The sequence below is a fragment of the Dermacentor albipictus genome, chromosome 9 (assembly GCF_038994185.2).
Source record: "Dermacentor albipictus isolate Rhodes 1998 colony chromosome 9, USDA_Dalb.pri_finalv2, whole genome shotgun sequence".
Taxonomy (NCBI): domain Eukaryota; kingdom Metazoa; phylum Arthropoda; class Arachnida; order Ixodida; family Ixodidae; genus Dermacentor; species Dermacentor albipictus.
The window spans coordinates 9,591,586-9,614,733 of NC_091829.1; the positions used below are offsets into that span (position 1 = coordinate 9,591,586).

The 23,148-nt window shown below is 48.0% G+C and overlaps 2 protein-coding genes across 5 annotated transcripts in view; one reads left to right on the forward strand and one right to left on the reverse strand.

Moving 5' to 3' along the window:
- Positions 1–23,148, reverse strand: part of LOC139049852 (inactive phospholipase C-like protein 1) — a 345,846-nt gene that overhangs the window by 307,235 nt on the left and 15,463 nt on the right. The window lies entirely within an intron of this gene.
- LOC139049853 (endoplasmic reticulum metallopeptidase 1-like) overlaps positions 14,009–23,148 on the forward strand; it is a 60,406-nt gene continuing 51,266 nt past the window's right edge. Inside the window, exon 1 of the mRNA XM_070525682.1 lies at positions 14,009–14,769. Within this exon, the coding sequence (XP_070381783.1) occupies positions 14,148–14,769 (622 nt within the window). The 5' untranslated portion in view covers positions 14,009–14,147. The remainder of the gene's footprint in view (positions 14,770–23,148) is intronic.

Genomic DNA, 23,148 nt, shown 5'->3' on the forward strand with positions numbered 1-23,148 from the left:
CTTAGTACGGCGTGCCTCATAATCAGATCATGGTTCTGACTCCTAAAACCTCAGAATATATATATATATATATATATATATATATATATATATATATATATATATATATATATATATATATATATATATATATATATATATATTATGTGCCTGACTTGCATGGTCCCGGGCCCTTGTTGGCATTCTTGTGACACAGAGCAAGGAAACAAAGCGACATACACCAGCGCTGCAATAGATGTAGCCATTAATGGACAACACGTTTTTTTGCCACGCAGCATCAAAAATACAGAAGCAAATAGGCAGCAGTGACAAAAGCAACTGCAATAAATAACACACCAGAAAACATTACTAAGGTTACCTGCAACGCGTTTCTACAATAATGAACGCGGCTAGGCAAACAGGTTGAAATACCGTGTATATTAGATTATCAGTTGTGACAGCAGTCAAGTGCTCGTAACTGTGTTTGCCTTGTCGGTCCCTCCGCCCAACACAGACGACAATCTTCGTCGTCATCGACAATGCACAACGGTGATTCTTGTCGTCGTCAGGCTACATCCCCAACTTCGCCATTGCGACAGCTGGGGCGAAAAATAAAACTCCCCCACGGGGATTTGAACCGATGCCAGCGAAGCAGTGTGCATCGAAGGCGCACAACCGCTGAGCTATCGCGCAACAACAGCGCAGTGCGATTCGCGCAAAGTTTAGCGCTCCACACAGACCCCGAGAGCAGTGGCATCTGTACATCTGGCCGGAACGAGCAACCGCTTGCGTTCCCCGAAGGACCAGTTATATATATAGCCTGCAAAGAAACTTCAAGTCTCCTTATCGCATTCTTAGGAGAGACTGGTCTGATGTGCATGTGATGAAATACCGCAGGGATAACATAAGAGACGCTCGGGCGGAGCAATTGCCGGCCTTGATCGCCAGGCTAAACCCGCCTGTTGCTACAACTCACCACCGCCACCAAAACGAGCAATACTGCCATCATGTGCATGGCATAGAAACTGTTCTTGACAAGACGGCGGTGTGTTTCCACGCGATTCATCGTCGTCATGCTCGTGGACACTGCGTCGGCGGCACAAGGGAGGCGTGTATGGCAATGACGATGCTACGTGGCACATACCCACAACATAGGATGCACCCAGAATAAGGTTGTTGGTGGAAGACAACGTCGAAAGCATCGAGAACGTCAACGCCAACAGCGATGGTTCATCGACAACACCACGTTCAGTTTACACAGTAGCTCACAGTATTCAGAGGTGCCACGTGCCCTGTATGATTGTCATTGAATTGTCACTGAACAAACATTTTATTTGCCCACAGCCTCCGCGGACCAAGAAGCACTCCAGGCGCCACACAGGTGCCCTGACTGCGACATGGCCACGCGGCCATCCGCAGCACATCTGTTTTGGGAGTGTCAGCGACACGCTCAGCAGCGGGACCACCACCTGAGGGCGGTGCGAGTGCCGTCCTACGAGGAGTGGATTAGACCGGCAACTGGCTCGATGGATTGGGGCAGGGTCATTCTGGACTCACTCTTGGCTTTCGCCAAGGACGCGCAGCTCCTAGGACGGCTCTGAATGCACCTCCCCCCTCCTCTTCCTAATCCCCATTAGTGGCCTTCGAGCCATCCCTTAATAAATACATTTTGTCATCATCATTTTGCTGGGCGTGCTTAGCCTACTCTATCGGGAGCGGTATGGTGTCTGAGCTTTACAACGCAGTGACCTGGATAAAAATTTTGGAGGTTCCGATCATATCGTTATGCAGGTGTTTGACTAAGAGAGAGAGAAAGCAAGGACAGGAAAGGCAGGGAGGTCAACCAGAAGAGCACCCGGTTTGCTACCCTGCACTGTGGGTAGGGGAAAACGGAATAGAAAGAGGAAGAAAGGAGAGAGTAAGCACTGAGTGCGTGTAGGAGGGACACTATACATAGAGACACTATAAACGGTCTCTTAAGCCGGTGCATTTCAAGTATTGCATTAGTGCACGAAGCGCTTTTCGTTCCAGTGACGGGTGTGGCCACGGTCCGAGTAACTTTGACTCAGTGGACGGTCTCGAGTCCAGTCGGTGCAAAGCTGCCTCCAGAGAGAGGTGTTGTACATCGTAGCGAGGGCAGGTACACAATAGGTGCTCGATCGTTTCCTCGCACTGCAATGTATTGTAAGCACTGTAATGCAATGTAATGTAAGCACTGTAATGTAATGTAAGCAATGTAATGTAATGCAAGCAATGTAATGTAAGCACCCACAGGAGTCGCACATCGGGTTCTCGGCCATTCCCAAGCGATAGGAGTATGCGTTCGTAAACGCATACTCCCAGCCACAAGCGGCACAGCAAGGTTGTTTCGCCGCGGAAAAGGCTAGATGGCAGTTGTAGCCGTAGCGTGGTGTCCAGTTTATACTTAAAAGGAAGAGGTCTGGACACCGACCAAAAATGGTTTAAAAGAGTTATTTACGTTTCGGCTCCCCCACGGGAGCCTTGTTCACAATGTTCACAATGAATGAAGTTTATGTAATCGGCAATTGAAGGCACTTGAACTCCAGAGATCTTGTGACTTTTTGCGGGCAAGTAGTCGAAGTTCACTGGCAGCGTCCGACCTCGCCAAAGGTGTTGGACGCGTCTGGGTATCTTCGTGGGCAGACCAGGCAGCCTTGTCAGCTAGGTTGTTGCCGACGATGCCAGTGAGCAGGAATCCCTTGAAATATAATGTTGTGCCCTCTTTCCAGAGCATGGTGGTACACTTCCCTGATGTCAAATATCATCTGCTCGTAAGTTCTGCGGTGTAATGCAGACTTGATACTGTGAAGAGCTGCCTTAGAATCACAAAATACGACCCATTTCTCTGTTGGCTCTTCGGTGACGTACGTAATAGCGGCATGGAGAGCTGCAAGTCCTGCAGACGTAGATGTAGTCATGTGTGACAATTTGAATCTAACTGTAACCTGCTTAGCTGGAACGACGAATGCGGCAGTTGAGCTGGTAGCTGAGGTCGAACCATCGGTATATACAGTCTAGCCCGGTTATAACGAAGTCGACGGAAATCGGAAATCACTTCGCTATATCCGCTATTTCGTAATATGTGGACTATGAAAAAAATGCAAATATGGGCATACCGATTTATTGCCGCTGAAAGAAGTGGTCCAGCGTCTCCTGAACACGTTTCGCGAGTGCGGACTTCAGGATTGCGGCTTCCATACCATCCAACTGCGAACCAAAGATCTGGTCGAACTCTGGACTCCCGAGGTACATCCGTAGCGTGTCAACAGCTGCGATAGCCGCTGCGGAGGTGACCGGCTTAGGGGCACAACTAGCATCGTCGCATTCGCTGTCGGAGGCGCTGTCCGCCAAGGTCTCTTCCATGACACTCCCGGCAACTTCTTCAGTCGTGAAGTCCTCGGTGCCAACAAGGTGTTCGTCGGCGAAAACGAAGTCCATGTGGCTTAGACCCACAGGCACAAGGTTCAAGTCGCTAGCGGAATCCCAAAGCTGCTCCAAGTAGGCCGTCGCGGCGGCAGCATCAGCGGTTGCAGCGACGTCAATTTTGCTCTTACTTTCGCGGAAAAAATCGGCTCAAGGACGCAAAAATGTGTTCATTGACAGGTTATTTTTCGGTTGGTATTAAAGCTCTTCGTTATATCCGCTGACGCGCTCTTATTTAATTCGTTAAAACCGGACCCAAAATGTATTGAAAATACAAAAATGGGAATGGGAAATTGAAATCTCTTCGTTATAACCGCTATTTCGCTATAAGTGGCTTCGTTATAACCGGGCTAGACTGTATATGTATGTGGTCATGATACGTCTGGTGCAGTAATAGGAGCGTAGGTTGCTTCAGAGCCGGCGATGGATGATTGGAATTATTTGTAATTCCGGGGATAGCAAAATTCACTTGAGGCTGTCACAGGCACCACAGGGGAGATGAAGGCTTCGCCGCCGGTGTAAAAGATGACGGTATGTACTCTTGATGAGCGCTAATCACTTGTGAAAAGGTCGCTTGAGGTCTCTCGGCTGGTAGGGAGGCCAAATGATGGTCGGGGATCCTTGACAGATGGCGAATGTGCGATCTGAGAGAGTCGACAGCTACATGTGTCTGGATTATATGGTCTCCCGCGATGGCAATTGTTGCTGCTGTTGAAGTGCGCCGAGGCAGCCCTAAACACGTGCGTAGGGCTTGACCTTCCTTACGTTGACTTTCGTTATGGTACCTGGCTAGACGACCTTTCGTCAAGCTCTTGCCTACATGTTTACATGCTTCGGAATACGGGATAGGTAAGACAATATACGTGTATACTGGTTAGCGAGGCGTCTAGTGTGTCTTGTGTGCCTCCTAGATGTGCAATCGCGCAAAATTGGTACTTAGTGTTTGCACTTGTTCGTGTCGTTTTGTGCGAAGCCTTTTGTGTGCCATAAGTCTCATCAAGAAAGCAGAAAATGCAGATATCCCTTTCCGAGTGCGTGCCACATAGAGGATATGCATTAAGGCGCCTAGCGCGAGTTTCTCAACGAGCACTTGAATCGGCGATTCTTGAGCAACTGCTAAAGAGAACACAAGAGCGTAGAGTAATTTACTACAGATCTGTGCAGTGCGCCGGTGCTTGCAACTATAGCGCCAGCAGAGTCAAAGTCGCACATTAGTGCGTTCCCTTTAAAAGTGAACCACACTGTACGTCAGCGACACCGTGTGCACAAGAGACCTGAACTTGCTATCCCGAATCCTTTGAGTCATAGCAATGCAAACAGGCTTTTTTTTTTAATAACTCCACATCAAATGCGTATGGCGTTGCGTTTCTCGATTTTTTTACGTCACCCAGTCCCTCAGCCGGATCAGGAACCAAAAGCCACGCCAGCCGCGGAGGTCAGCGACCGAGAGCGCATTTGACCACCACGGGTCCACGCACCGGCGGCCAAGATGACATTTACGCGGCAATCGATATGCCGAGCCTGGCAACTGCGGCGATCGAGAAAACAAGGAGGCGAGCGAGCGGCAAACACAGCGCGCCCGTTGACTAGAATTCGCCGCGCAACGGATTCTCGAAAGCGCCCTCGATTTTTCTCTGCTACGCTGCCAGCGAGAAATAACGATGCATCGCGCTCGCCTTATATGAGCCGTGAACGACGTTGCTGTTCCAGTGACTCACGACCCTCGGCACACGACAATACACAAGGCGCAATGAAGAGTCTCCGCTGACCATGCTGCAATGTATAGTCTGCGGCAAAAGCCTAATGTAACGCAGTATCTGAATTTAAGTTCGTTTTCTTTTAGCTTATCGGTGGCTTGTACACTTTACGACCAGATGTTCCTAAGCTTGGGATACTGTGCTAATTCTGAGTCAAGTTTCCAGGGCGAACTGCAGACAGCTGTTTGCATTATTGAGCGTGAGCGTACTGCCTTTACGTATGATTTAACTGAGTTACATAGAGCGCAACCAGCAAAGAAAGTACAGACGCAAGTTTCCGGCGTCTTTATTTCCCTCTCCTTTTTTTATCTCTCGTTTCTGAACCCCGAATCTATGAATAAGAGTATAGTAGCACAAATGCACCGTACAGACACTTCATATTTATTGTACGGAGTATAGCATGTCTCGCCGTGCAATGAAAGGTATCGACAATTATTTATCCTGAGGTTTCACAGACCCCAAAGTGGAACAAGCCAGAAGTGCGCACTGCATAAAGTGGTGCTAGCAACAGGTTTGCGCATGCCTTCACTGCTCGAATAATATTTTTACTCCCTTTTCGAGAGTTAGCACACTACCCGGTGCATACCATCAGTACAAATTAATCAGACCTGTTGATCAAAACACCTGTTATGCATGATTACGTGGGCGTGATGTGAGCGATCATACCGCAGACGGTTTCTAACAATGGTATAGTCTCAGACTTATATGTACGTTCCATGCCCCAATGTTTCGGAGCCAAACCCGCTCCTTCAGGGGTGAGATGTGAGACGCAGCAGTGCTTATATGCGTTTTTGTCGCTTTGACTCCCGGATCACGTACACACGCAGACGACACGCCTTCGCGCTACCCTGTACTTTTTTTTTTCCCCGATTTACATAACAACCCTTTGTCTCCGTCAGACACGCGAGAAACAGCGGCTTATGTGGAGGGGATCATAACGTCAGGCCGTTGAGGAGTATGCACGCACAAGAGCCACACGTGGAAGCCGTCTCCAGCAGCGCGCTCCGACCACCTGTATCTCGCAGTTGGTGGCTCCGAAAGAAAGAAAAAAACTGAGGGAAGAAGGAAATGTGCTAGCTTTCTTTCCTGTCATGCTATTATTACCTGCGATTCGTAAAACGCGTATAACACACGTGAACGACCCAATGGCACAGCTATAATGGCTGACTGCACAAGCCGAAAGAAGAACGGCGGTGGGCTGCGGCTCGGTAATTGGGAATTGTATATATCGTCAGAGCATATTGTGGAACGAACATGATTTATCGGCGCTCAACCTAGGCGGGAAGAAGCGAGGCAATACAGACAGGATTGACGCGGGACGTCGGACTATAGGCAACGATGTTCGAAACAGTCGTCGCGCGTGGAGTACGCAAAACCTTAATCATTGGGCACTACTATCGTCAAACACGACCACAGACTTTGCGCATGCAAATGAGACATCTGTCTTAGCTATAGAGCTGTACAATTTTCGACAAGGACCCGTTTAGGTCAAGTGATAGTACACATGTCACTTTTCTTTATATCAAGTAAGCCTGGAATAGAGCCCTGTGGGCCTGCATCGCGAATGTTGAGGATATACGTCTTGCAGTGATCTAATTGCTCCCTGCTACGCGGGCCTTCCCCCTTCGTGCAGAGCTCCCTCAATCGGTGATTACCGCAGCCACATGTTTGGCAAAACGCAGCATCTTGCCAACGCACTACCCACTAGCCCAGCATTCTTCTTTGGTTGTTATATTGACCACAGTGCCGTTTACTAGACATCGAAAACATTCAAAGGCAACGGGGCAGAAAAACGGCGTATGTGTTAGCGTACGGCTAATGTTTGCTTACTGAATAAACAAGATTAAATTGCGCTAGCAGTTTAAACATTCAAAGTTAAATTTGTGAAGCTTGATGCGACTGCTATTATGTGGTCTTATACGCAATTATATTTACGCTTCGAAACTCCTATTCGCAACATAGCATCTGTTCTGCTACTTTCAACTTATTCTGAAAACCTCTACAGACAAGCAATAGAAATTAGCCGGATCTTTATTCTTTCCCCTCCGCATAAGTTGGATACTCTCTGAAAATTTAATTTCTAAACACAGTGAACAGTAATCTCCAATCAACTGATGGTTCCCATTTCTCAGAAATTGTCAACTGGTTCAGGAGTTGGCAGTAGTCTTTCCCAGCATCTGCTCATTGGTCTTAAGCTCGGCTGCAGTCTTCTCCAGGAGTTGTTGTTCATTGGTCTCAGGCATGGTAGCGATCCCTCCCACACCACAACCGCAGCCACAATTGGTTCTTTATAGGCCACCCGTTAGCTCCAGCCTTCGTCCACCCCCGCAGAAACAGATCAGCGTGAGGCACACAACTGCTATGCCGGAGCTGCCCGTTCTCAACAGGTCTTCGGGTTCACACTTGGGAACCCATGTCGATATATAAACAGTCGACACCAGCCTAGGGCGCGTATCTGAGAATTCGCTTCTTCCGCAGAACGGTAATGTATAAACGCCGTCGTTCGGAGGTGATGGCCCTCGCAGAAGTATCCCTCGCAAACAGCCGGATGACGAACGCCTTTCCTATGGCCGGGCACGCCCTTTGACGATCAAGCCGAAAGAAATGCGCAAGCACGGTGCATGGCAAGTGGCTTGGCTGTTCCGCAAGTTGAGCAGCCGTGGGCCACCTCTCGCCGTCCAGTCCGCCGAGCACTGTCTGCTCGTTCGGCGCCTTGCATTGGGCCTGACGCTCGATGTTGAACGGGGAAGCTTCTTCTTATATATCAGCGCGTCAGATTTCATGAATTCAGTGTCTCCTCTCGGATTACTCACGATCGTGCATGCATCTGAAACGTCGGCCTGCCCTTTCTATCCCCATCACCCCATCCCAGCCCTACTGCCTCCATTTGCTAGAACTAAAAGGACGGATCCGCACCCTGTTTACCCAGGTCCCTCAAAGCGAAGCTTTAAATGGATAGTGGTGAGCCGTGTGAGTTAACGTGAAATGGATGGCGTGCAGCCTGTTGCGCCCCGATCCAAATGCGTATTTATTAGTATGTTGCGAGATGCCCTTGCGTTACCAGATGGGATGTGACGGCCTTCAGACCCTACCGCATTTGATATTTGACCTTTGAAAGGCTAGGTCTGCCTGCAGCAAGCAACACTCCCCTCTCTCCTTGCTTCTTTGCTATATATACATAGCAAAGAAGCACAACGTCGGGGTTATCTTTGGTTTATTTACCTAACAGTTTCGCTCGGTGGATCGACATTTATCTGTATCCCTTGAAAAACGTCGGTTTACCGACCGAAAATGTTGGGTAAATAAAGCAAAGATACAACCGCAATGCTGTACTTGTCATCTTTCTAAATACGTTTGGCGCATTAAAAATATCCAGTGGATATATATATATATATGCGCTTTTTTTGGAGTTTAAAGATGCAAGTAAAGCAAGTAGCCCAGTTGGCCATTCTGTTTAGTATCTCAAATGTCGGAAAGAAAGCATACGTAGTTCGACGCATTTTTTACTGCAGTAATACGTTTAGGATGGGAAGAGCAAACCACGCAGAGTCACGCTGTCGTAAAAACGAGATTACACGAAAAGCCGTGTACTGTGCGACCTACGCGGACGTCAACAATGTCGTTCGGTAAGTCAGACCGTATACACAGCATTTGCGCAGTTTACGTGACTGTGCACGAATGAAACGGTGAAGTGTCAGAAGTGCCTTCAGTGGAAAGGTGTGCCGCAATTGGTAAAGTATATATTGGTATATTACTGCACATTTTTAGCATATCTGCTGCGCATGAAGTGAGGCGACTGTAAATTAAGACTACTCAAATACATTTTGTGTGCTGTACCCGATGAAGTGGGGTGCCGTACATCAATAATCCCTGGTTTCGCTCGAGCCGCTCGTTCCTGGCGGTAAGTTTCATATAGCAGTTTTTTAAGGAGCCAGTTATTTAACACTGAGCCAAAAAGAAAGTTTCCGTAGTATTGGTGTTGCCTTATCGTATAACTCCGGCGCTCTTTTCACTGCGCCCGAAAAGTTTGTATTGACTGCCGATACAGAACACTATTACGCGTCAGGTATGTTGGTAGGTCATTATAAGACTAAAAAGAAAAGGGGGACCAATATTTAGGAACTCCAGTCTTTGTCGTCAATGTGCGGGAGGCTGCTTTCCGATGACAACCACGTACTGCTGTCGGTCAGATGCTGAAGGGTACACCCCGCCCCACCACACCCCCCGCACACCGCTAGAACTAAGTTTACTTAAAGTAGCTCATGATCCAATAAATGAAGTGCTTTAGAAAGGTACGCAAATACTGCCATAGTGAGGAGCTTGTTTTATATATTGTTATGCGTTTTTTTATATATAATGCTAAGTGCTAGTTCTGTAGATATGCCTTGGACGTATCCGTACTTAGATTATGTAGTGGTTTTTCACTTACCTTCGCAGGGACAAAAATGCAATTGGTCCGATATTTTTCTGCGTTTAGTTTCTTTTATTTCTGGAGTACTAGAAATACTTTCTGCGCACTTTAAGACTTGGAGGGTAGGGAATGCTCCTGACACGATATAAGTGTTCCCTGTGTAACACAGCGGAGCAGGTAAGTAATTTACGACAGGTTAAAGCATTTTCGTTGCCCCACCGTCGTGGCCTATACTGACGCCGTCTTCGTTAACGATAATATTCCGTTGGCTACTCCAGTGTCTGCAACCAGACTGAGATAAAATGAGGAGAAAGGGCTGATGCCGATAGCTGGAGAAGGCAACTCGTTCACGAATACTTATTCCCATACCTTCAAGGGTCATATCTGACGTTACAGAATACAGCAGGCGTAATATGAGCTCAAACGTCTTAATACATACGGCAAGCAGATGCTGGAGTAATAGTTAACTAAAACAAACATGCGTCAGGAATAACAATGATGGACACCAGACTGCAAAATTAGTCGTTGAATTTATTAGTTATTGCCGCGCTGGTGTTTGTTATTACTTTAACGGAATCAACTGTAGTTATCAGCTAGGGTTCCTTTTCTTTTTTCAAGAGGTTTAAGTCAGCGCATGTGTGTGTCGCCTTCTCGTCCTTGTCTTTTCGCGCACTTATTCGTTCACTATGAATCAGAAACAACTAGCCCAATAACAAGCCTTAACAATGGGGAAAGTTGGGCGAGTTGGTATACATTCATAAAGGTAACAGCGCGGTCAAAACGACGACGGAGTGCAATGGACACAGGACGAGCGCTGACTCACAACTAAGTTTACTGAAACACATCAGGAATATAAGCGACACAGGCGATCACATGGTCAATCGAGGAATTCACAACCAGGCCACGTAGATACAAGGCATCTGTTAAAGTATCGAGCTGTCTAGGTAAATTAATTCCTGCTGAGAAAGCACGATCGAAGGCTGGCTAATGCACCACGTGCATTTTCGCTCAATGTGGACTGCTTTCACGACTAACCTGGCAGATGCATCAGTATGCTTAAACAAAATTGTTGTCTCTTTCAGCAGAGGCTTACACTTACGTTGCCGGCAATGGGCAGACACATTCGCATAATCATTCTTGTCCCAGGACAATTCATGCTCCCTAAGTCTTACATTGATGCACCGGCCTGTTTGCCCTAAGTACACTCACCCACACTTGAGCGGGAAAGAGTACAACACATTGGTAGTGCAGCCTACGTACTTATAAACATGTTTCACTTTGCCCCTTACTTTAGAATTACGTTCTGCTCCACTTTCTCGCCTTTCAACCACCGGACAAATAGCACTCAATTTTCCACGAGCCGAAAGGACAACCTGCAGCCCATATCGACCTGTGTCGCATATATTCCTGATGTGTGTTTCGGTAAACTTAGCTGCGAGTCAGCGCTCGTTCTGTGTCCTTTCACAAGGTCGTCTTTTTGATCGCGCTGTTACCATTGTGAAAGCCTTAACAAGCGTGATGAGTTGTGATGAGCGATCCACACGCATTTAACTTCGCGTACTGACTGGCGATAGTGTCTCCGCAATTTTGCTAAATTTGATCTCGGTGACATTTGGTAGTTATGCCGGTGTAGCAGGCTAAATTACAAAACACGTACGCTACGGAGCGCTTGCATAACTAACTTACTACAAAGGTAGCAGTTAACCCAATCATTTTGAACTTTGCCTACGCATCCCCCATAACGTGCCCTTTATTTTCACCAAATACAATGTGCACTCATTTAGTTCACCGAGGACACAAAGGAAACCAACTACAAGCCTCGAATAACACAATAAATTAGGTCAAGTACGACGCTTTAGTGATTACTTGCAAAGCTCCTAATTAAGCTAGGATCGTTAATGTTTCTCCAGACGTTACAATTAACATACCCCCTATTTCCACAGAGCGCGGACTCTGTGTCAAGCACAGTTCTTTTAGAGCTCTGGAATATATTGCGGATAACGGCCGTATACGACACTCTTTAATGCTTGAATAAGTAATTTTCTACAATCGCTGTGACTGACCTACACAGATCAAACATTTACCATCCGTCACCGACAACGTGCTTCCTACTTTAACCGAATATCAGCAATGTGCCTCGCATACTGAGGACACTGGTAAAACCAACGGCACGCCACGTATACTGCATGAAAATTGCAAGAAATAGAGTATTCGGTAAGTATTCTCAAAGCACATAATTAACCTACAAACTTCAAGATTTCGGTATACCTCACCCATAGCATAGCCCCCATTGCCTTCCAATATGAAATCGCGGCCGTCATTGGTCCTCCCAAAACGGAGACACGGCGAGCGTTTCATATATCACCTCTAAACAGGCCTAAAACGGGGATTTAACCAATTTAATTTAGCCTCTAATTAACCGACACGATTTACAATTGTGCATGCATATGAGCTCTGAAATTTCCTACATTTATTCGAAATGTAAACTTTGTGTGTGACTTTTTTTTTCTTTTTTTTTTTCTCCGAAAAGCCATACGCGTACAGTGTTTTTGAGCGCTCCTAGGTGCACTTACAGACTCGCTGTACGGAACGGCCCATAATAGAGAGAATAACATGTTTCCTATATTCTGAGATATAGGAACCGAAGGAAGCAGTCCTTTAGAATATACACGCAATTACCGCCAGCGAGAACACAATCAATGGGAATCAGGTTAGCAGGTTCCGCATCGTTTTGCGACACCACACAAAAAACACCACATGCACAATGAAAGCCAAACGTCGCGCTTGTAATGGCGAGAAAAAAAAAAAAACTTCGCAACGTACAAAAACGAAGAAAGATAGAATGAAGAAAGATCGTTGCACAGAACAAACAAAACAAATTAATGAGTTGGCCAAACGGACGGACAGACAGATAGGTGAATGAATAAATTAACGCTTTCTGACTCAGAATATCGCAGAATGCGCGGAACGAAGCATGTGCACACAATTGACTCTAAGGAGCAGTACAAGATCAAGACAGCCCAATCATCAGACCAATGAGGAGCCTCTACTCAGACAGCACACCCTTCGCAGTAACCCGACATGCTGGCTTCAGTACATGCATGGGCTGTCAATGTTTGTGGCGCAAAACGTTACAGGGCCTTTCGCGTCACAAACATTGACAGTTACGCGCCAACTAGCCCAATATCGTACTTTGTGAGAACACTGACACACGTAAGGAGCACGTATTGCAATAATGTTTCATGACGGCGAAGTGCTCAATAAAATACGTCCCAAAATAGTTATTTCATCCTGCCGTCTGCGTTACCAAAGCCACGTCCCGCAAATCAGCGTTGTCTGTTATATCTTACACGGATCCCATTCACAGGGCTAAGAGCACGTTAAATATATTTGCTGATAGGCTATGGATACGCCTTTCTTCTTTTCCAAGTCTGACGTTCGCTAAAAAATAACTAATCAAGAAAAATAATTAATCGCAGAAAACGAGCTTGCATGGTAACGCAGCGTGAGTCGGTGCGCGAAACCAGCGATACCCCAACGCCAATACAATAAGGATGTAGTAAGCTATATCCTTACTTTTATGAACTTAGTAAGCATAGGGTAAGTATATAAGTCAGTGCAATACGGACACAGCAAGCTATTCAACCCGTAAATGAAGGAATGGAGCGCTACTTGTGACACGGAAGAGAAATCCGTTCATACTTGACGCTCCAAGGTAACGGAGAACGATGATAAATGCTGCACTGTGGAACCCTCAGTCGGCCTTCAGCTTCGGTCGAGTGCTCACGTATTCAATGGGGAAGGTGTATTTATAGCCGGCGTTTCTAAGGGCAGTTCCCGAAGCAGCAAGGCCGTGCTGAGAGATCTTCGGACGGCGGGAAAAGTTTCGATGACGGAATCACAAGCCTACTCGCTTGAATTATCTATCGAAACGAGCGATCGAACTCAGTCTTCATTAAAACTTCTTTCTGGGCGAGTTGGTGCATACTTGACATAAAACTGTTTACAGCGCAAACACATGCAACCATAAAGTAAGGGACAGGACACAAGCGCTGTGTCCTGTCCCTTACTTTATGGTTGCATGTGTTTGCGCTGTAAACAGTTTTATGTCACGAACTCAGTCTATGTGCGCATTTCTTCCGTGTTTGTTCTCCGACCAACTGGTCGCGTTGGCATCGTCACTCCACGGCAGGCGAAACTACTTAAGACAATCATAGTCCATAGTGTCCAGCAGGAATGACACACTGCACGCCGGCAAGTACGCTTCGGACATCAGGGTAAACGCATTTCCCCTTCAAATTTGCGCGCGCCGCCGGCCAGGTAACGGTAAGAATTCGCGCTCTTTCCAATCACTGCCGTTAGGGGAAGCACGTGACCCACGCCGTCAACGCCGCCAAGCGGTAGCGGTCGCATCGGAAGGAGGAACGAGCGCCGCGCCGATGAGAGCGCACGCGGGAAGGGCGGCTGCGTGATCACGTGCCGACGCTCGGCTGGCTTCGGCGCGGCGGGTGGTGTTGGGAGCAGCAGCGGCATCGAGACAAGCGAACCACGACGCGATGGCGTGCGATACGAGGGATGGCTCGCTTCGCTACCGCCAGAAAGGCACCAACGGCGTGCACCAGCCACCCTGGAACGGAGTCCTCCAAGACGGCGGCAGCTACGTCACATCTCAAGCAAACGGCCAGCGGCTGCCGCTAGCCAGGCATCAAAAGCGGCTGCTCGGCTTAACGTTCTACGCGTGCCTTCTCGTGTTCTACCTCGGAACGGCGCTGTTGGTGCGCCGCCTGCAACTGTCTCTACCGGACGCCGTACCGACGGACCCTGCCGACGACGGACGCGTGTTTGTGGGCGCCAGGGCGAGGCAGCGGCTCGCCAAACTGGTGGCGATCGGCCAGCGCACGGTCGGCAGCCTCGAGAACGAGGCGATCGCCGTGGACTATCTCGTGCGCGAGTTGGAGCAGCTCAGGAAGCGGGCGCGACCCGCGCACGAGCTCGAGTTTCAGGTGCAGAAGGCGAACGGCTCCTTTTTTCTCGACTTCATCGACGGCTTCACCTCGAGCTACCGAGGCATCCAGAACGTGATCGCGCGCCTGGCACCCCGGGATCCTCCGCCGGCGGTCGATCAGAGGCATTCCTTGCTCGTCAACTGTCACTACGACACGGCGCCAGGCAGCCCAGGTAAGCCCCGAGAAGCATCCCCTCAGTCACGCTCAATCTCCCCCTGCGCTGCCATGCCACCATCCTAAAGTTGGCTTCCGATTCCGACGAGCGCGCGCGCTCGCGCGTGCACCACTCCGTGTTCCTTGATTGGCTGGCCAAAAGAAAACATCCAAGTGGCTCGCCGACGGGTGGTTCAGAGAGGAGCACCGAGAGGCGCGCGGTGCGGCAGCTGTTTCGCGGAACGAAAAGCGCTATTCCCCTCCGATTTCCCAGGCGTCTGCTTTTGTATGGACGTCAAATACCGGCTCGTCAGGAGATTACGCCACCGCGGAACAGAACGGTTCGACTTAAAGGCGCGGCGCTTTTTCGTTTGGGCCAATTCCGGCGGTCAGGACGTGCGCGTCTGCTAGCGGCGGCCACGCCCCCTCTTTCGCGAACAGCTGCTTGAAGAGCACCGCCGCGGTACTACATGTTCTCGAGCGATCGTCTTCGTGTCCGCATTGTCGGGCGGCTCCTCTGCGAGCGAAGGTCGCGCCTGCAATGACCAGAGCCCGGTGGCGCTAGACCGCCCAGAACGAGGTAGCTCTGGGCCAAATTACGCGCGGCCTTCGACGTCCCGCTGTCCCCTCTGGCTCAGGCTCCACTGACGTAACCTTGCGGGGCTCGACGGCGACGACGCGCCTCTTCCGGGCCCAGTCGTTAAGCGCGCGCGTGCACCGCAAATAAGAGCTTGCATCTTTTTATTTGTTTCCTGTAATGGTATAGCGACGCGCGCGCTGTGTGCGGACGGTTTCCGTGACTGGAATGCCCACTCTGTTGTCAAACGCTCGCGCGGCCGTGGAGCGCTGTCGTTTTACGAGGGCGGCGGCGTGCTGTTTAGATCTACAGAGTGACTGGGTCCAATTTACACAAAGGCAGTGCTGAATTGTACAAAATGACAGGACGTCACCTAGGAGACACGACATAAATGAATCATTCGTCTGAGCTTGGTGGCAATATTTAAGGCATCCAGCACCGGAGGCGTACCCGTAATTCAATATTTGGTGTGCTTTCGCCATGTGATACCAATGCAAATAATTCATTTCGAGTTTGCGGTCTCGGGTTGTTTCCAGCGAATGCAACAAATTGAAAACCACACTGTTCCGTACTTGGATGTGATAAGTTCATTGACCGAGCAATGGCGGCCAACAATGGAATATCATTGGCGAGATTGGGTGCTACGAAGACGCTTAATTAGTTTTATTCACCTTCCAAAGCGCAGAGGCATTTTTACAATTTGCTCGGTGACTGTTTTGGGAATTGCCAAAAAAAAATTTTTTTTAAGCTATGAATAATGCAGTAACTAAAGAATGCTCAACGCATGCTGCATATCCTGTAAATTGATCATCAATAAATGCAGTAGTATTATAACAAGAACGCACTAGTTCTCCACGAAACACTTTTATTCAAATTACAATTAGTCTAAACACTTATGCAGTGTGCAGCGTCGATGCACACTGGAAGAACATGACATGCATCCTTCTAAGAATTGCATCACAAAAATTTGATTTAAACGGACACTAAAGCAAAAGACTAAATCAGTTTGGACGGATAAAGCGTTATTTGAAAACTATGTTGTCGTTAACTTCGATATCATAGGTTGATTATGAACAGAAAAAGGTCAACGTGTTACTTTTTTGAATTTCGCGCCGAATTCCCAACGCCAGTACGTAACTGTGACGGCACGAATTTCAAATTATATTTTCGTATTTAGGCCGCGATGGCTCAACAAGTATTCCCCGAAACTCGCCATGTTCAATCTTTGGCTCCTTTAGAACACTATAGTGTAGTCTATATTTACCGCTAAAGCATTAACTAGGTCTTAGAAGACACTTGTCAAAACCCATGACGCCACAGCGATCTGGTGCGGCAACTTCAAGCAGGCGTCGCCACCCGTATTTCGTTATTCCGATTTTTCTGGCTTACCAAGCGTCTTATCGGAGTAATATTGATGTTTTTGATAGTGCTGAAGGGTAATTTACTGATATGAAATAATTTTTTTTCTCTTTGGTGTAACATTAAGGTAGTGAATAGCACACCTCTCCCACCGATGCTTCTATTACAGCAAAACCTTCTTTGCCTCTTGCTTCAACTTTCCCGCTGCTGCTGCTGTTGCTGTTTTACCGAAGAGCTAGAACTGAATGTAATGACGTCAGCACGCCGTCGTCGTTGAACAATTGTCATCCCTGCTGACTGCTGGCTACTGTAGCCTTGACGATTGGACAGGACCGAACATAGTGCGAACAGCAGAAATTGTGCGAGTCGAGGCGGCCCGCAGTGTCAGGTGATGCACGCAAGCGCGCACGTAAGCTCTATCACCAACACTCCCTTGTTGTCATGCCATAGTCATTTTATCGTATTCATGCCAGTCGTAATTCCTTCGTTGTCATGTCATCGTCATCCTTCCGCCATCTTCACTCTGTCGCTGTCACTGCGTTGTCATCGTCGTCAACGCGTCTGCATCTTCAAGCCGTCGCCGTCATAATGTCATCGTTGCTTCATCGTCAAAAAGTCGCCGCCATGCTGTGGTGGTCGTCCGACCGTCATTTTGTCGTAGTTATTCTGTTGTCATCTCTTTGTCGGCATGCCTTTTCGTCACGCCGTCGTCGTAACATTGTCGTCGTGCCATTGTCGTCAAACCATTCTAATCATATTAGCATCGCCATTCTCCCGGCGTCATTTCAGCTCCGTCAATCCCTTCATCACACCGTCGTCTTCACTGCGTCACCATGATCACGTTGTCATCACACCTTTATCGTCACTCGAGGGTGGTCATCCCATGGTAGTCACGCCATTGTCATTATTCCGTCGTCGTCATGGTCGTTCCATCTTAGTCATTTTGTCGCAGCGATTCCCAGTGTCGTCGTCGTCTCACTCCACTGCGAAGTCACTAACACTGGCATGGCGCTCTTTGGCCATAACTGGCCCTTGCGCCACTAAACACACATTAATTCATTCCCATTGTCATCACACGGCCGTCTTCAGTCTGGCATTGTCAACCATTGTCGTCATAGCATTGTAATCATTTTAGCATCGTCATGCTGTTAACGTCTTTTACTGTCCTTGTCACTATAGTGTCGTCATTCCATGGTCGCCATGCTACCGTCGTCACACAGTCGTGGCCATGCCATTGTCATCATTGCATCATAGTCATGCCGTCGTGGTCGTTCCATCTTCGTCATTTTGTCGCAATGATACCAGTGCCATGCCATTGTCGTCCTCGTCGTTTCGTTGTCGTCACGCAGTCTTCATGACGTCGCGGTCATTCCATCCTTGTCATTTTTTCGTCACGTCGGACGATCGAGCGCAACAAATTTATGTTGAGCGAAGCGGTTCAAATTAAGATGTGTCCACCTGGGTTGACAATTACGTCAACTGACTTTTGTTAGATACGAGCTATCACTTTCATCGCATGCATCTTTCTGTGGGATGAATTATAATACTAAATACTTCAGCTAGTGCCCCCAAGATTTATAACATGACGTGTTTCATGTTCTCAAATAGCAAGATTTTAAATTCAAGGCATTCTTTGCCTATTTTACGCACTTTGAATCTATCTATCTATCTATCTATCTATCTATCTATCTATCTATCTATCTATCTATCTATCTATCTATCTATCTATCTATATATATATATATATATATATATATATATATGGTAAAAGCTCGTTAATTCGAACCGCAAGGGGAAGCCGCTTCAGTTCGAATTAACGAAAGTTCGAACTAACGAAAGTGAAGGAGAGCAACAGTACACTGCGATTTGGAAGCAGTAGGGCATGTCAGAAATTTGGCGTGTCAGAAAGTGATGGCGTGTGCCGCGGGCACACGCCATTTTCAAGTCGAAGCTCTGGGTCTGACTGTGCCACACCACCGATGTCCACCGAAACGAACGTTAGCCGAGGCTTAACACTATCACAATGATTCGCGACGGCCGATACTTCCTAAGCTGAAAACAGGTGCACAACCGATGAAGACTGCAGAGACAAAGACGCTGAACATGTGAAGGTGGCGAAGGCCCTGATTCGTTGGTTCTTGATTGCAAGCGCAGCTGCGACGTACTTGATTCGCTGTGTTTTGGCGCTTGCCGTGCCATCTCCGTACAACATTAGCAGCTGTACAAGATTTGCAAAGCCTCCGAGATTCGCAACTGGCAAGAAGTCTTGGACGTTACGTAGAACGGAGAGGCGGCAGCCGCCACTGCCTTCTGGCTGACCCCGCGTCGGTTAGATTTTTTTCGATTTTGCCTTCTCTCGCCGTTCTCTCCGTTTCGGAGGCAATACAGCCTTGTGTGTAGGCAGTAGGCGCTTTTCACTGGCCGTGTGCCAGGTGAGCGTAGTTCGAATTATCCATGAGGGAACCTTCTCGCGTTCGTATTAGCGGACTTTTTTATACATAGACTTATGTGGAGCTTGGCCGGACCAAATCGTACAGTTCGAATTATCCATAAATTCGAATTATTGAAGTTCGAATTAACGAGCTTTCACTGTATACATATATATATATATATATATATATATATATATATATATATATATATATATATATATATATATATACAGTCGTGTTACAACTTAAGAGGAAGCTTTAGCTCGGGCCCAAATCCGACGCGGCCTATTCAAATACATGTAAAAACGCAAAAACGTTTTTCTGAGATAACCCCTGGACCGATTTTAATGAAATTTGTTGCATTTGAGAGAGAAAGTTAAAGTCTAGTGACTGTTGGAAGCGGAATTTTGATTTAGGGCTTGATTTTTGTTAAAAAGATTTTCAAAAACTCAGAAGTTTGAAAAAAATAGAAGCACGAAGTTTACAAACTAATAGCTCTGCATCAAAAACAGATATCGTGATTCTGTAAACGGCATCCGTTAGGCCATTCAAAGCGAACAAATTTGATATGTCATTTTATATGTTACGTGAATTTGTTACGTTATTTACGAGGGTTCTGCAAAAGTTGTAATTACAAATTGACATATTTTTTGAGGTTCATGTGTAACATATCAATTTTGTCCGCTTTAGATGTGGTATTAGATACAATTCACAGAATTGCGATATCATTTTTTCTTGCTGGGTTACGGAGTTCTAAACTTGATAGTTTCGTTTTCTGAAAATTTGCGATTTTTGCCACTTTTTAATAAATATTTGACAACCTAAATCGAAAATTCGAAACCAACAGTCACTAGATTTCAATTGTTTCCTTTAAATGCAGCAAACCCCGTCAAATTTGGTGCAGTGGTTGCCGAGAAAAACGAATTCTCCTTTTAAATGTATTTAGATAGGAGCACTCGAGCTAAAGCTTCCTCTTAAGGCAGGAGAGGCACCGCCCGAATCAGCGAAGCGCGGCAGCTGATTGCCTCCGCGGCTAGGGAAATAGACCTGCTCAATAATCGTGCTTCTAAAATCGTATTTCTCGGTAAATAAGACTTTATATTTTGAGAGGTTTGGTAGAGCACTCGTATGGGAATGCTATAGACCGCGCGAGAAAAAAAAAATATATCACCGGCGATTACGATACCCCATAATGCGAAATTTGAGCGCAGCTCTATATGCGTTTTCATTTCACCTGTTAATATTTTGTATTATGATTATATGTACACACGGTTTATATTAGGAAGAGAACGCTGAGTTGCGTAGCTGGCACGGACAATCTGTCTCGTGCGGCACATTGCAGACGAAGCGAAGTGTGGGGCGCGACTGCCACGCTAACTGCGAGGCAGCGCGTGGGTGACACGTAGGTGCGATTCACAGCCGCCGCAGCTGACAGACCTCCGCTCATGCAGGCAGCGCTTTGTTCCATACAGACGACGCGGGCTACTCTAGCGCCATATCGTAGCGATCGTCGCCGCACAGCCCCTCTTGCGCGGCACTATACTTTTCTTCTCACGCTTTCGTTCCACCAATGACGAGAGTGGCCCTTCGTCGCGGGGAAATTGTGCCACCGGTGTCAGCGACAACGCCCAAGGGAGCGTCACATCGAGCCTTACTCGTAGCCGCTCGCCATTGCCCCTTGCAGGAGCAGTAATCCTCGTCGCACGCTGCTACCGCGGACTGACCTGAGCAGCTGACGCCACGGACAAGCGTAGCCCTCCCCACTTCATATCCCTCCGCAAAAGCATTGTAGAAGCTGCAGCGCTTACTTTTGTACTCGCGTGCGACAGCCCAGAGAGGAAATACTATGGTTAAAAATTATGCGGATCCCACGCACTGTGGGAATCGATGTAAGCGAAGCTTTCCGTGCTGCATGCTTTGATTGACGATAATTAGTGGTGATGTTGACGGCTAAAGCTTAATTTCTTCAACGTTCAGGTTAACACGAGAGGGGTGAGTTGATGTTAAACATTACCTTGCGTACACCACTGCTGCTTGTCTGCGCAGTACACAGAACACACAGCAAGAGGTGTTTCCTTGAGGCGTTGTGCTACCGCGGACTGACCTGAGCAGCTGACGCCACGGACAAGCGTAGCCCTCGCCACTTCATATCCCTCCGCAAAAGCATTGTAGAAGCTGCAGCGCTTACTTTTGTACTCGCGTGCGACAGCCCAGAGAGGAAATACTATGGTTAAAAATTATGCGGATCCCACGCACTGTGGGAATCGATGTAAGCGAAGCTTTCCGTGCTGCATGCTTTGATTGACGATAATTAGTGGTGATGTTGACGGCTAAAGCTTAATTTCTTCAACGTTCAGGTTAACACGAGAGGGGTGAGTTGATGTTAAACGTTACCTTGCGTACACCACTGCTGCTTGTCTGCGCAGTACACAGAACACACAGCAAGAGGTGTTTCCTTGAGGCGTTGTGCGCCACATTTTATAACCTCTGAGAGGGTAGAGCGTTGTCTTTGCCTCACATGGCACATCGCATTGTGGCAGAAGTATTAAACTTGAATTGGATTATGGGACTGTACGTGCCAAAACCACATTCGGATTATGAGGCACGCCGTAGTGGTGGACTCCGGAATAATTTTGACACCGTGATGACATTTAACGTGTCCCAAAATCTAAGCGCACGTGCATTTCTTATTTCGCCCCCGTCGATATGCGGCTGCCGCGACTGGGATCAAATCCACAACCTCTAGCAATGCCATAGCCGCAAAGCTGGCGCGGCGGGCACAGAAGTGTTGATGTCACGGTCGACCGCTTCCGTAATGTCTCCTGGACCCTGCGGTGCGCTTTAATGAATACGGCTCTGTTTCTGCGCGCTTGACATATTTCATGGCATTTAATTTTCATAAATAGCAGCAACGCACTGTACCATACCTTGAACTTAAGCTTATCCTGTGTCACCGCAACCGCTGTCACATAGTAGTGGGGTTCACATAGGGTTTCCTTGCCTTCTCACGTCACCTCCCCCTCCTCTCTTGCATGCAAACTGCCTCTTCTCCCACTCCTTCTCTCTACAGTTCTATCTGCGTCTCCTCTGGCCTTGCACGTTAGCAGAAAGGGAGCACTGCAGTTTCTGCAATGCTTTTGAGGGGAGGCAAGGATAATTACAGCTGTCAAGAGGCTGTGCCGACGGCCAGGGAGCTCCAGAGGGTACTGTGCACATTCGACGCGGTGGGGTGAAAACGAGTTTCTCCCATAGCCTTTCCTGTCTTACTCGCGCCTGTTCTGAACCCCCCACCCGACGCGGTGTGCGCGAAAGCAGCAGCAGTGGTAAAGTCGAAGGAAGACGCAAAGAAAGCTTCGCTTTAAAAAAATCACCGATTACAATACTCGCTAATGCGAAATTTGAGCACAGTTCTATGCGTTTTAGAGCGCAGCTCTTGGGCGCCCGTTCCTACGTTTCGCGTCGCCGCCGTCCCTCGCCGTAACCAGCTCCATAGCAGGGGTGCGAGCCTTGCTCCCTTCTCTCCTCCTCCAATGCCACCCCTGTGCGGCGGCAATCAGAGCGCCGGCTCGGTGGCGGCTGATCTCGATGATGTACTGCTGACGTGCCAAGCCGAAACGCATAGCCGCCGCCGTTCGCCACTACCCCTCCTCCGTGGCGGCGACCGAGAGTGCGCCGATGAATTTAATCGGTTGCAGTCCCGCAAACTTGACACCATCACCACCACGTGCCTTGCCATGACTGAACAGCCGCAATACTTGTCGATCTCAGCGCTTAACGTTCGCTCCCTTGCCGCACATGCCAAGGACGTACATCTCGATCACATTCTACGGCATGCCCCTGTACTTTGCCTTGCGGAAACCTGGATGAATCCCGAAGAGCCTCTCGAAATCATAGATTACCAGTACTACTGTGGCCTCGCAGAACCACAACAGAGCGGCAGGAGTGGCTATCTACTTGCGTACGGGTCTCTCTACAATACCGATCAAAATGTTTGGCACGTCAGGTGAAGTTGGTGAACTGTGCACCACAG